This window comes from Littorina saxatilis, linkage group LG12, assembly GCF_037325665.1.
Source record: "Littorina saxatilis isolate snail1 linkage group LG12, US_GU_Lsax_2.0, whole genome shotgun sequence".
Classification (NCBI taxonomy): domain Eukaryota; kingdom Metazoa; phylum Mollusca; class Gastropoda; order Littorinimorpha; family Littorinidae; genus Littorina; species Littorina saxatilis.
In genome coordinates this window covers 32,977,123-32,992,122 of record NC_090256.1, presented here as the reverse complement: position 1 = coordinate 32,992,122, position 15,000 = coordinate 32,977,123, and the positions used below count along the sequence as shown (strand labels likewise).

At 40.4% G+C, this 15,000-nt stretch overlaps 1 protein-coding gene across 1 annotated transcript in view; it reads right to left on the bottom strand.

The window, feature by feature from the left end:
- LOC138981263 (secretin receptor-like) overlaps positions 1–10,733 on the bottom strand; it is a 56,693-nt gene extending 45,960 nt beyond the window's left edge. Inside the window, exons 1-3 of the mRNA XM_070354105.1 lie at positions 10,625–10,733; positions 7,317–7,405; positions 1,051–1,153 (exon numbers count right to left, since the gene is read on the bottom strand). Coding sequence (XP_070210206.1) covers positions 1,051–1,153; positions 7,317–7,405; positions 10,625–10,733 — 301 coding nt within the window. The remainder of the gene's footprint in view (positions 1–1,050; positions 1,154–7,316; positions 7,406–10,624) is intronic.
- Between the last annotated feature and the right edge of the window lie 4,267 nt (positions 10,734–15,000).

Genomic DNA, 15,000 nt, shown 5'->3' with positions numbered 1-15,000 from the left:
AGAGAGAGAGAGAGAGAGAGAGAGAGAGAGAGAGAGAGAGAGAGAGAGAGAGAGAGAGAGAGAGAGAGATAGAGATAGAGATAGAGATAGAGATAGAGAGAGAGAGTGAGAGAGAGAGAAGAGAGAGAGAGAGGGGGAGTGAGTGAGAGAGGGAGGGAGAGAGAGAGAGAGAGTGAGTGAGTGAGTGAGAGAGTGAGAGAGAGAGAGAGAGAGAGAGAGAGAGAGAGAGAGAGAGAGAGAGAGAGAGAGAGAGAGAGAGAGAGGAGAGAGAGAGAGAGAGAGAGAGAGAGAGAGAGAGAGAGAGAGAGAGAGAGAGAGAGAGAGAGAGAGAGAGAGAGAGAGAGGGGCTGTTTGGTCTGTATCGAGCAAGAAGGATGCTCCTTTCCCTGATCCGTGTTAGTGTGGAGGGGAGGGGTTTTCAGCATGCAGTCTGTACACTATACGTACGTTGTATTAAAAGACTCAATGTTTGTGTGGAAGGAAGATATATTCAGCATGACGTATTTACATTATACATTGTATTAAAAGACATACTGTTGGTGTAGAGGATAGGGTTCTACAGCATGAAGGTTTTACGCTTTACCTTCATTAAAATGATTGTTTTGTCATTACTACGACCATAACATTATTTGGTACATTCTAAGATAATTCACCCCATCAATCAGTTATTTTTGTCAGTTGTGATTCTTGTTAGTTCAAGTTTAAAATCTTTATGTCAAAGTTCTTGTGAATTGTTTTTGGGGTCCTGAATTAAATGTTCTAATTTTATTTTTGATTCTTGATTTGTAACGTGAGCGGGTTATATGTTTTGGATAAATGACACACTGTTTTTCGTTTCTGTTGTTGTTGGTTTTTTTCTTTTACACGTGAGGGTGGCGCAGCATGTAGTTGTTACACTATACGTTGCTTAATAAGACTAGAAATTTAAAAAAACAAACAAACCCAAAAACCATGTTTTAATGGGAAAAGATGTGTCAGTGTATTGGAAACAACAAAGTATAGAACAATAAAATCCTCCACAACACAAAAAGAAAAGAAAACAAGACTCACTGTCTGTGTAGACGGGAGGGTTCTGCAGCATGTCGATCTGGCACTGCAGGCTCCGGTCCCCGATCATCTTCTGCTGTTCCTCCATCGACACTCTGACCACTCTCTGTCACAACAAAATACCATTTTCATTTTATTCACTGCTGTTAACATAATTGTGGCTGTTAACCTAATGCATGTGATAAGAATGATGGTGATTATCATCATTAGCACCACTATTCATCGTCGTCTTCGTCGTCGTCATCTTCATGCTTTGTCAATGTTTGCATCATCATCATCATCATCATCATCATCATCATCATCATCATCATCATCTGCATCATCATCATCATCATCTGCATCATCATCATCATCATCATCGTCGTCGTCGTTGTGCATGTGTGTGTGCATGTGTGTGTGTGTGTGTGTGTGTGCGTGTGTGTGTGTGTGTGTGTGTGCGTGTGTGTGTGTGTGTGTGTGTGTGTGTGTGTGTGTGTGTGTGTGTGTGTGTGTGTGTGTGTGTGTGTGTGCAAGCCTTAGTATACATGCAGCTGGCCTCGAATTACACATACACGCCCCAATTTGTTTTCTTCTTGTTTCATCAAAACTTATGCTGCACCCTTTCAGCAAACTGAAGGTTTTCGTGATCTTAATTGGATATCAAATACCCTTCATATCAAAACAAATGAAGCCAACAACTTCGCCAACAACACTATCACACAAGGGAAACCCTAGACTACCACAACCCACACAACAACTAAGGGATGATTAAAAGTGAGAGAAAAAAAAGAGAAATAAAGAGAATAAAGGAAAGATGAAATTACAAACGATAATAATTATATAAATCAACACGAAAAAACAAAGAGCAAAAGAAGAATACACAAATCAACAGGAAAGAATCACGCAAAGAGTTCCAAATATAGAAACTGGAGACTACAAGAAAGAAAGAAAGAAAGAAAGAAAGAAAGAAAGAAAGAAAGAAAGAAAGAAAGAAAGAAAGAAAGAAAGAAAGAAAGAAAGACAGATAGAAAGAAAGAAAGAAAGAAAGAAAGAAAGAAAGAAAGAAAGAAAGAAAGATAGAAAGAAAAGGAAAGAAGGAACACAGAACGACAAGAAGTAGAAAGAGAGCAAGAATTTGAGAAAGAAAAAGGAGGAAAGAGAGTGAAAAAGAAAGCAAGAAAGAAAGAAAAAAAAGAAAGAAAGAAAGACAGAAAACTCAATTAAACAAACCTAAAAGAAACAAAGGAAGAAATGCTAAACAGAAAAAAAACCTTGATATCGATGACAGATTAAAAACATAACACACACACACACACACACACACACACACACACACACACGCACACACACACACATACCTATTTCTTGGATTTTGCTACCTGAGAAAAGGGGCATTACCACCCACCTAAGATTATTAATCAAAACAGTTTTTGGAGAAATGCTCTGTTTTCTACAGTCATATGGGCGACAAAAACCCAGACTCATCAAATTTTAGTGAACTCACTCGACAGCACTACTATTCCAAATTTGGTTACCTAAAATTCAAACTTTAATCAATCGATTTGACCAATTAACACAAAGAAAAGGTGGGAAAATGGGTCGCAAAATGTTTGTCAGAAGTCAGGAATATTGCCAATTTAAAGATTTGGTTTCATTACCACGGAATTTTTGGTGGTGATTAAAAACCTTCTCTCCGGGTATACAGTCGTATTCTGGCCTTGCACTTGAAAAAGCAAGAATGAAATTCGTTGGAAAAATTGTTGTAACTACTCTTCGGTAAAACATTGATGAAAGCTTCTTTGTCAAAACATTCTTTAGAACCTTTTCTAAGATCCCCAAAAAAGATTTCTGCCAAAACACGTAAAAAGTGCATTTTTGAAGATATTTTTCTTTGTCTCCAAAATCGGTGGTAGTGAGTCTGGACGGTTGCCTAAGAAATACTGAAACAACTTTTTTATGTTTCATTTTCACCCAACCATTATGCCTTGGACGTTTAGAGATAACTATGATGAAGCGATCTCCATTGACTTTTTTTGTGATGGGAATCAATTTGTTCCTGTAATGCCACTGGTCGTTTTCATACGCAACCAAATCCAACCAAATTTACTACCACGAGTTCATGTTTTGCAAAAACACGTTGAATGGCCACCAACTTCCACCCATGTTGTTTTTACTCTTATTCTAGTCTATTTTAGATTAAATATCAATCATCTTTTTTGATGATGTGCGTTTTGTTTTTTTACTGTGAAAATATTTTACGTCTCCAGGTAGCCGTTGTCATGGATTAGGGTTAGGGTTAGGGTTAGGGTTAATTTTTTTTTCAAATGGCATGTTTACGCAATGCACTTATCTATTACAATACCGGGCAGTAAAACTGCTGGCCGACAGTTGAGCAATATTTATGTCAGTTTTTTTCTGTTTTTTTTTCGTCTGTAGTCTTTGACCTCATACCAACTGCACACAATATCCATAGAGTACGGTTTTACCGACAGTTGCAATGTTAAACATAGACGTGAATGGCCCGGAAAATATTTAATTATGATTTTAGAAACAAATTTGTAAAAAAGCTGTAATTCAGCACAAATGAAACCATTAAGCTATTGTCGTCCTCCGCTGTGACCCGAAGACCAAGTCGGTTAGAAGTTACAATTTGTTCGGTCATTAAACCTTGTCTGCCAATTTGATATATCTTGGGGCTTGACGGAGACTGACTTGTCTTGTGCAAAATGATGACCGGCTGTGACGGTTTCAGTTCTGCCCGGTATCATGTTGGAAGTTATTTCTTCCCATGCACTCGTATGATTTCCAGTTAATTTGCAATTGTGCGCACAATTTGGCAGCAGTCACCTTTGAACTCTTCACTTGAACAAATTTATTGGTAAGTATTTAAACTTTTTTTTAAAAATAATCTTTCTTTCTTTCTTTATTTGGTGTTTAACGTCGTTTTCAACCACGAAGGTTATATCGCGATGATTTTAAATAATGAATTTGATGCTTTGAAATCATATTTAGCGGTTCATTGTCAGTTTACAAAACATATCATATGACATTGAAATGAACTGATTAATTTTGACAACAAAAACGAAAAACACCACAATAACAACCATTAATTAAAAACAAACAAACAAACGAAGCACACACACACACACACAAACAGTGACTAATGACACTGACACACACCTACTGGCACACTGAGTGCCATACCACAGTAAGACTCAGTACGAGCTCCAGACGAAACTTATTTTTTTAAACACATGTCATAGCACGCTGTTTGACGATCAAAAGCATTTTTACTTATGAGTTTCTGTAGTTTAGTTTTGTGGGGTGTTTCCGTATTTATTTTGTTCATTTTTCAATCAATCAATCAATCAATATGAGGCTTATGTCGCGCGTATTCCGTGGGTACAGTTCTAAGCGCAGGGATATATGTTTTTATTTTTTTTAATTAATTTTTTTCATGCAATTTATATCGCGCACATATTCAAGGCGCAGGGATTTATTTATGCCGTGTGAGATGGAATTTTTTTACACAATACATCACGCATTCACATCGGCCAGCAGATCGCGCGCAGCCATTTCGGCGCATATCCTACTTTTCACGGCCTATTATTCTAAGTCACACGGGTATTTTGGTGGACATTTTTATCTATGCCTATACAATTTTTCCAGGAAAGACCCTTTTGTCAATCGTGGGATCTTTAACGTGCACACCCCAATGTGGTGTACACGAAGGGACCTCGTTTTTTCGTCTCATCCGAAAGACTAACACTTGAACCCACCACCTAGGTCAGGAAAGGGAGAAAATTGCTAACGCCCTGACCCAGAGTCGAACTCGCAACCTCTCGCTTCCGAGCGCAAGTGCGTTACCACTCGGCCACCCAGTCTCATGTCTTTATAAAAAATAAAAAATAAAAAATAGAGGATCTGTCAGTGTCATTGATCCTTACATCGAACGTCAAGGTTTGATAGGTCTACTCAATTTCTGGTAAAGTTTTGAAAATAAATTCAGCAGGAGCTTTTACTTTACACTTTCTGTTCTCAATAGAAAAAACCCCACTAAACATTAGTAACATTTCCACAAGTGCAAGTAACATTTCCACAAATGCGAGTAACAATCCACAATATTCTTTAGGTTACATTCCATTGTGGGTAACAATCCACAAATAAGGTAGCAATCCAGATTTGGAGTGAAGGAACCATCCACTGTGATAGGACACAATCCACCAGTTAAGTTGCCATCCACATGTGGATGGCCACCTAAATAGGCCTTAGGTCGCCAATCGTGTGGAAAGCAGAATGCACACACACACACACACACACACACACACTATGCAAGCAAACAAACAAAATAAAAACAAGGGATAAATTTGCATTTCATAAGAATTTTGTTATTCTGCGTTGCAGAAAAACCCTCAGACTTAGTAATTATTCTCATGATGCGCAGCTCATGGGATGGTTTCACAATTACTGTTTTCACTATGAAACCACACACATTTAACATCGTTCGAAAGGTCTTCACCTGGTCAGTAAATCTTATTGATTGATGTGAATGGCGACATTTTGCAGACTTCTTATTTGATTGAAAACGCCTTTCAAAGCAGTTGTCATAGGTCCTCGGATCCCCCCCCCCCCCTTGTTCTTCTTAACTTTGGCTTTGAAAACACGATGAAGGAAAGCTAATTCCTTCCGAGCAAACGTTGAAAGTCTTCTCTTTAGCCACCACGAAGAAAAAAAAAATCAAAAAGATCAAGCTCTTTGATAAAAGTTCTCACTAGGACATTTCTAGGTTTTCTATCGTGCAGGCCAAAGAATATATTATCAACATCTGTCTCAAGTTTTTTTGCAAACCTTTAAAAAAAAAAGAACCAAAAATGTATCGATGTTTTGCTTTATCTTCTGGGACAATTTGGTTTAGTTCACAGAAGGATACCATAGAAAGGGTTTCGAAACTGAGTATTTGTCTGTCTTCATCGTTCGAACTTTCTGGTATTTGTTTTAAAAAGTTTTATGTTTGCAAATTCCGTAAAAAAAAGCCTACTGGTAAGCCGTATCGGTTTTGATTTTATCAAAAGTTCGTGTGTCGAAATGCAGTTTATGATAGGTTCAACCACAACTTACTTTGCCTGGTTGCCGTGATAAAGTGGCCAGTTTTTTTAGGATGGACACTTCTTGCTTTTTAAGTAATAAGGTGTTACCGACCTTGCAATCATCTATAAACACACACACACATACATACATACACACACACACACACACACACACACACCACACACACCACACACGCACGCACACACACACACACACACCATATACACACACGCTAACAAACACACACACGCACGCACGCACGCAAGCACACACGCACGCTCACACACACACACACACACACACACACACACACACACACACACACACACACACACAAACACATAAAAAGTCGCCAAAGACACTTTGAGGATATTGTCTCAGACGCCAGACGTGTGCTTCATAACGTGTCCAAACAAGCTGTCAACAGTGTGCGTTCGCCTCCCAATTTCCCCCATTTTGACAGGGAAGGGTCAGAGAGTGGACCAGAAATGCATCTTTTTGACAGGGTTATGAGAAAGACAGTGTCTGGACCAGAAACTGCCAACAAAAAGTCTACACTCCACGAACTCAGGCCGAACAGAAAAACTGACAAATTGCCTGCCAACAACGACATCCATCCTTGGCTAAAACGGACACAGTTTATCAGCCGCCAAAGAAATCGTCTGATCTCTCCCCTCGATTCCACTAACACCCTAGACACAAGGTCGAACAGACAGGCTGACCGCAACACGAACCGTCTTCATCTTGTAATATTTTCTTACAAACAAGGTGACCACGAAGGTAAACCTTTTAATCTTCCCTGCAGACGATGTGACCACAGTGCTAGCCGTCTTAAGCTTGTTATGCTTTCCTTCAGAGAAGATGACCACGACGGTAACTGTCTTAATCTTGTTATTTCCCCCTGAAGACGATGTGACCACAGTGCTAACCGTCTTACGCTTGTTATGTTTTCCTTCAGAGAAGATGACCACGACGGTAACTGTCTTAATCTTGTTATGTTTTCCTGCAGACGATATGACCACAAGGCTAACCGTCTTTTTCTTCAAACATAAAATGACCACAGCAATAACTGTCTCCATCTTGTCTCATTCTCCTTCAGACAGAAAATGACCATGACCACAACCCTAACTATCTTATCAATAGTAATTAGTTCTTTGTGCATGTTTCAGTGAGGCGCTTAAATCTATTTTTAGTATTTGTGCCATATCTTTATACTCATCATCGTCATCGTCGTCGTCGTCGTCATCGTCATCGTCATCATCATCCTCATCGTTATTATCATAATCTTTTCCTGCATACAAAATGACCATAACACAAACCGTATTAGTGTTGGGATATTTGTCAAGCCTCCAAACTGTCAAACAGTTCGGCCATTGAGCAGGCGTCTAGAGGAATAGCCAGTGTCCAGAGAAGCAGACATCTCTAGCTCTAGATCTGGCCAGTGGTGTCATCCCTTAGTTTTGCTTAGTGGCGGGAGTGATTGTGTCACACGAAAAAAGAACAGACAAAGGGTTGCAGATTATGAACAGAAGGTGGTAGCCTTTTTATATTTAGTCAAGTTTTGACTAAATATTTTAACATCGAGGGGGAATCGAAACGAGGGTCGTGGTGTATGTGCGTGTGTCTGTCTGTCTGTCTGTCTGTCTGTGTGTGTGTGTAGAGCGATTCAGACTAAACTACTGGACCGATCTTTATGAAATTTGACATGAGAGTTCCTGGGTATGAAATCCCCGAACGTTTTTTTCATTTTTTGGATAAATGTCTTTGATGACGTCATATCCGGCTTTTCGTGAAAGTTGAGGCGGCACTGTCACGCCCTCATTTTTCAACCAAATTGGTTGAAATTTTGGTTAAGTAATCTTCGACGAAGCCCGGACTTCGGTATTGCATTTCAGCTTGGTGGCTTAAAAATTAATTAATGACTTTGGTCATTAAAAATCTGAAAATTGTAAAAAAAAATAAAAATTTATAAAACGATTCAAATTTACGTTTATCTTATTCTCCATCATTTGCTAATTCCAAAAACATATAAATATGTTATATTCGGATTAAAAACAAGCTCTGAAAATTAAATATATAAAACTTATTATCAAAATTAAATTGTCGAAATCAATTTAAAATCACTTTCATCTTATTCCTTGTTGGTTCCTGATTCCAAAAACATATAGATATGATATGTTTGGATTAAAAACACGCTCAAAAAGTTAAAACAAAGAGAGGTACAGAAACGCGTGCTATCCTTCTTAGCGCAACTACTACCCCGCTCTTCTTGTCAATTTCACTGCCTTTGCCATGAGCGGTGGACTGACGATGCTACGAGTATACGGTCTTGCTGAAAAATGGCATTGCGTTCAGTTTCATTCTGTGAGTTCGACAGCTACTTGACTAAATATTGTATTTTCGCCTTACGCGACTTGTTTCTATTGACGGTAGTGGGTAAGCTAGTGCAAATGTGTTTACAAGCGGCGTGGCTTAATAAGCTTACTTTTGGCTAAGTCGGCGTTTTTCAGAGGTTCAGCCAAGTACTGCCGAATAATTTATGTTACTAAGTTTCCGTAAAATCTCTTAGGATTGTGTTCTTCACAAGTCTGACAATTTTAATTTCGTCAACAAAAATGTCAACATGATTTTTAAAATATTTATTAAATTTATTTTATACTAATGGCAAAAGAGGCCCATCTTATGATTAGCGCCTTAAAGAGCAATTCAATAGAAGTATATGTATTCAATTCTAGAGGTCAATACTTTGAAAATAAACGTTTTCTTAATACTGATCCCTCGCCGCTGCTCCAACGGAAAACACCCAGTTGTTCGTCAAAACCAAAAGCCTTTGGTGACAAGTTGGAAGAAATGAGGTGTCTCAATAAAATCCGTTCACCCCGAAAAAGTTCGCAGAGTAAGGTGGAAGGAATAACAAAAGCACTTACACGATTGTTTCATCATTCGTCGCTCACATGCCAAAGTGCGGCAGTGTCGATGTATTGAAAACGAAAAAAACACATTGCAATCAAAGTATTCAAGAAAAATAAATTGTCTGGTTATATTTCTACAGATAAACTTCGACCTTAACAACTTAACACACCCATTGTTAAGCTGCCAAGGATTTTGAGATTCCCTGGAACTTCGGAAAGTAGAACATCTAAACGCAGCGACTCAATGTCAATCGTCAAAAAGCTAGACGGCAGCTCCGACGGACACTTGGGCCTTGGAGCCTTTAATGTCGCAGTGCCTAAGCCTTTAAAAGGTTTTTCTGTGTTATTCCGAAGGGGTAGGCGTTTCCTTCGTGTGACCAAAAGCAGTTTACAAAATAATATGCTGAACATGCAGCTGAGGAAAATTGGGGACTGATAACTTTACCTCAAATTGTTCTTTTATCTTAACACGTCTTTTGATAGTACTTTGACCTCCGATTTTTAACTATTCGACAGTATTTTGAACTCAAGTTACTCACTATTCCGAATATCTTTTATCAGTCCGCAATTCCACCACCAGTACCAGATTGTAAACAAAAAAGTTCTTCAACTCAATACCAAACAATAGTCATAAAACAAATCCCTACGCCATAACTTCAGTGCTGCTAAGCTTTGTAAAAATAGGACAGAAGGAAGACCGTGGACATTTTAATTAAAAGACCCGAGGGAAGGAGGGGAGAAAAAACCCAGTCCTCTCAGAAGCCAGAGCAAAGCTGTAAAGACAGACCGAACACAGGAACAAGAGATAGGGATGATTGTGTTGGCTCAAGAAAACGGGGCAGAGATGGCGACCAATCGGCGACGTATGGACCAAGCCGCACGACATCTCTCTATCTCTCAGGATGTGGAGGTATTAATGTATCTACTCCTGCGACGCCGGTCTTGCTTTGTTAACTGCTTGTTACAATCTGCGTTGGCGCTGGGTGCCTGCAAATTTAATAAGAACACGATAACGCAAAATCTTCGGGTAAAAAAAGTAAAGACACGGGAATAGGACCGAGTCAAAGAGGCTTTGGCAGAGATGGATCAGGGTTCATGTGGTCGAGTTGGACACACATTATCAGAGGGTGCACTGTCGTCTGAAATACAGTTACGCACGACATTCACCAGGGACTGGATGATATGAAAGTCGAAACGGATGAGGTGGGATGAACGTTGTGCCCTCTTGTCTGTATGAAGCTGATAACGAAATTAACCAAAATCCGGATCAACTGGATAAAGCTGAAAACGCTGACCTTGGTCCTATATCATGTGTTACTTTCGCAAACAACTTCGACGGACTGGGCAGTAGTTAATCTTGATGCATTGATGCAAATCCCGTCGAGTTTAAAGCTTAATAGATTAAACTTCAGTTTTAAAGGCACATTCCTTCTTGAATAAGCAATCCTGGGCGCGTATGCAAGACAGTGCGACTGCATGCCCTACGACAAGCGCCCCGAAGTTTGATAGCTCTCTGTCCGACAAATTTTGTCGTACTGCCGAATTCACAGGCATCGGACAGCCTCCCCGATAGCTAGCGGGGGGATTCCCTCGTTTACGGTCGCTCTGCGTGTGCGCCTGACGCAGCACCTTAGCCCTGTCAAGGCTGCGCTTGCTGTGGCTGGCTGACCGTGGCTGGCTCACCCCAAATCGGCGCCACGCAAACATCTTGATATGCACCGGACGCGTGAAACCGCAACGCGAGTATCACTTGCGAGACAAGAGGCTAGGCACCCATTCTGTTCGCAAACTGAATGTTGTCAGTTATCACATCCGTCAACAGTCAACTGCAAAATATCGTGCATGCGGAATATGAATTTGTGCATGTATCCCGTCCCCCAAAATCGTATGTCTTGGAATATTTCTTCTTTCCCGGTAACGCTGCAAACTGATGGCCGTAATCTTGAAATCAAAGTTATCGTAACGACAACAGTGCTTATCTGTAGGGATAGGCACCTCTAATTTTATCGTAGGACAGTGCCTACAACAGGCGCTATCGGTTCTTCCTGAATTCCACGACAGGGGGTTATTGGAAGTTTTCTGTTTCTCGTACCGACAAAACCACTGTCGTAACCTTCCTGAATATGGGCCCTGTTCACCACCACAAGTCTATTCAGGCTTTTACACAGTTTAGAGCATTCAGCAAAATGAACACATGCCACACATCCACAGCCTCACTTTTTCTTGTGCAGAGTGTGAATTTGTTGTTGTTACTGTTGTTGTTGTTGTTGTTGTTGCTGGTGTGGTGTGTGTGTTATTTCTTTATTTGGTGTTTAATGTCGTTTTCAACCACGAAGGTTATATCGCGACGGGGGAAGGGGGGAGATGGGATAGAGCCACTTGTCAATTGTTTCTTGTTCACAAAAGCACTAATCAAAAAATTGCTCCAGGGGCTTGCAACGTAGTACAATATATTACCTTACTGGGAGAATGCAAGTTTCCAGTACAAAGGACTTAACATTTCTTACATACTGCTTGACTAAAATCTTTACAAAAATTGACTATATTCTATACAAGAAACACTTAACAAGGGTAAAAGGAGAAACAGAATCCGTTAGTCGCCTCTTACGACATGCTGGGGAGCATCGGGTAAATTCTTTCTCGTCCCAACCAATATGGGACTCCCCCTAACCCGCGGGGGGTAGGTGTGTGTGTGTGTGTGTGTGTGTGCGTGCGTGTGTGTGTGTGTGTACGTGTGTGTGTGTGTGTGTGTGTGTGTGTGTGTCTGTGTGTGTGTGTGTGTCTGTCTGTGTATTTATGTGTGTGTCTGTGTAACATCCGGCTTAAACAAAATGTTGAGGCGGTACTACGACCTTCTTTTTCAATCAATTTGAATTTGTTGTAGGTAACACCTTCGTCAAACTGCGAAGTTAATTCGGTAAATAAGTCCTACTCTGCACGGCAGGTCTAGCCAGGCTAACAATGTTGATATGTGTCACAGTGAAAAGAGGTACCTAGTTGCTTACAATGGGGATCTACAACCAAATGGTCTACAACACAAGGAAGGTACATGTAATGCCCCAAGGCATGTACACTCGTAGTAATGAAGAAGTCAAAAAGGGGAACACCTCAACAACTTATCGGCTAATCTAGCTGTATCGCCGATAGGGGCGTGGTTTTTCGAAAACTTACCAAACTTTACTATCTCTTTGTCTGTAAGAATGCTAAACTGGACTTCTGCAAGTCATCGTATTACAGCAGTAAGCTGCAAGAAATCGACCAGTTGAAAGTGTTTGCTTCTGGTAGAAATACGTTCCTTCTGCAGGGTCTTACAGGACCGACCGAAGAATGCGGTCTTTGTTAAAACAAAACAAAAATAGGGGTCTCCGAAATGCCAGAATGTGCTCATATCTATGGTCATTTACAAGAATGTCTGCGCAGGGCGTGCCACAGGCAGATAACTTCCAAGGAACGCGGGCCTATCCTGTACTTTCTACCACAGGGGGGAATCCAGGGCGGGGGGGGGGGGGGGGGGGGGGGGTTCAGGGGTTTCCAGAACCCCCCTCCCAGCCTTAAAAAAAAAAATAAAAAATAAATGAAGATAATAATACAGAATTTTTTTTAAAAACAAACAAACATGGCTCAGATTGCTCCAGAGAGCTCCATTTTCCATGTTTTTATCAAAATGTTCGGGGGGGGGGGGGGGGGCATACCCCCGGACCCCCTTAGGAGCCGGCCTTTGTTTTCTCAATGACGTATTGGGAAGGTAGTTGGGTAATTTGTTGGCTCAGGTAGCTCCAGATCGGTCGTTTGACTTTTTAAATTACCTTTTGGAAGGTTTATTAGTGGAAGTTTCTTGGCTCAAATTGCACCAGATGGCTCCATTTTACTTGTTTTTATCAACATTTTCCGGGGGCATGCCCCTAAGAGATTCGGGCGCTCCGCGCGCCTTCGCATAACGCTTCGCGTTGTCGATCTGTCCCTAAAAGAAATTTGGAAACCCTGCTTAAAAATGATGTGATCCGCCCCCGTACCAGTCTTAGAGATGGTTGGGCAAGGAGAATAATAGCCCTGTGTTTTGTCAGTCGTTTCTCAGCGAACGACAAGAAGAAAAAGTCAGTCGGTTTTAGAAGTCCCAGATGAATTCTTTAAACTCAGGTTGACCCTCTGAGGATAACGAAGTTTGTGTGTTTGACAATTCATCTGCACGTTCTTGCGACGACTCGATTGGTTACACAGAATTTGGGAAGCCTTCCGGACTGCCATATTCCGTAAATTCAATAACCGTCGCTGATAACAATTGGAAGATCGAGGCAATATCAATTTTGTATGGCGGAATTCTGCATCTACAGCTAAAGCGTAAGGGTTAAACGAATAACTGAGTTTGAAGAATTCATCTGGGACTTCTGGAAACGACTGATTAAACACAGGGTTATTATTCTCCTTGCCCAACCATCTCTAAGACTGGTAGAAAATAACAGTCTCGACCTTCGGACATAATCGGTCACGGGGGTTAAACGGGTTTGTCTGTTTGAGGAATTCATTCACTACATCACTGCTTTATTTTTTAATACCGTCTTCTAAGCTGAAAGACTGATATCTGCCTCAGAGAAAGCACGGGAAAGACCCGCGTTCTTTGGAAGTTATCTCCCTGTGCAACAAAGCTTGTAAATCACCATAGATATGTGCAGACTTTTAGCAAGGATGGAAGTATCTTTCTGTTTGAATACACATATCAAGAATGATCTGATCCTTGGAATTTTCCTTGGTCAATTGAGTTAAACTGATAAAGTGTATTGCAGAAAGTGTTTTGTTCCAGTCGTCATTGCTCTTCTGTTTTTAAGTGGAAAAGAGGGATTCTTAGAGAAGGGAAGATTCGAATGATAGGTTTGTGAACGTATGTTTGCAAAGTATCACGGTTTTTGGCAACAAAATTACGACTAAGAAGGACTTGAAAATCAAACGTAAGGGGCTGAGGACAAACGAGTCTCGTGATTCGAATTTATTTGAAGTAAAAAAAAAAAAAAAGACGTTCGGATCACGACAAGAAGACACACACCTGGGAGAAAAACTATAAAAAATGAAATCTATAACACTACATCTTGAGTCGCCTTGTGGTGAGATGTGTGCGCCTTATAAATTCTCGTATTATCATTATCTCCTACACTGGGACATTGAAATCAAAAATAACATTTAGTAGGCATTTTGCTCAACCGTTCATACACCACTGCACATAGATTTGCATGCAGCTAGCTGCATGTTCAATAAGTTTGCTATATTTTGAAAAAAGAGAGCATCAAACAGAGTGAGTAACCGATGAAATCGATGTGGGTTCCAACTTGTCCCCAATACCGAAGATGTGGACACATGTGTTTTTGCCTCTAAATATGGATAACAGTGTATGCTTCTTTTGTGAACATTATTAAGGAATCTCTTTTTTCAATTCCATTGCAATTTTCGTAGGTAAATACCCACAGAGCGCGACATTGCCACAACAGAACTGCACTCAAAATTCAATTTAAATTTCCCAAAACAAACACCCCAAAACAGAACACTGCCAAACGCAAGGAGTTCGCTCATTTTGTTGAGTGTCGAAATATTGATCTACGACCACGAAAACTGTGTCTTCCGCACGAAAAATGATCGAAGAGAAAATGAAGTAAACTTCAAGTTGGGCAAAAAATTATTACACAGCATGTCAAAAACAGCCTCCTTCTCAGCCAAAACATTATACTCTAAGAGAAGCAATTATCGATGATTCTGGAGAAAATGAGACTTCAACGTAAGGGAATGACCTACTGTGACAGAACTCTGAATTTTCCATTTATGGGCTGTAATTGGTGTCCAAAAAAAATAATTCCCAAGAGCAGTCACGATCGGTCGAGTGTGTGTCAAGAAAGTTAAGGGAGAGGAATCGTCGGAAGAAAGAGAGAGAACGGGGAGAAAAGGAGGCAGTGTGAGAGAGAGAGAGAGAGAGAGAGAGAGAGAGAGAGAG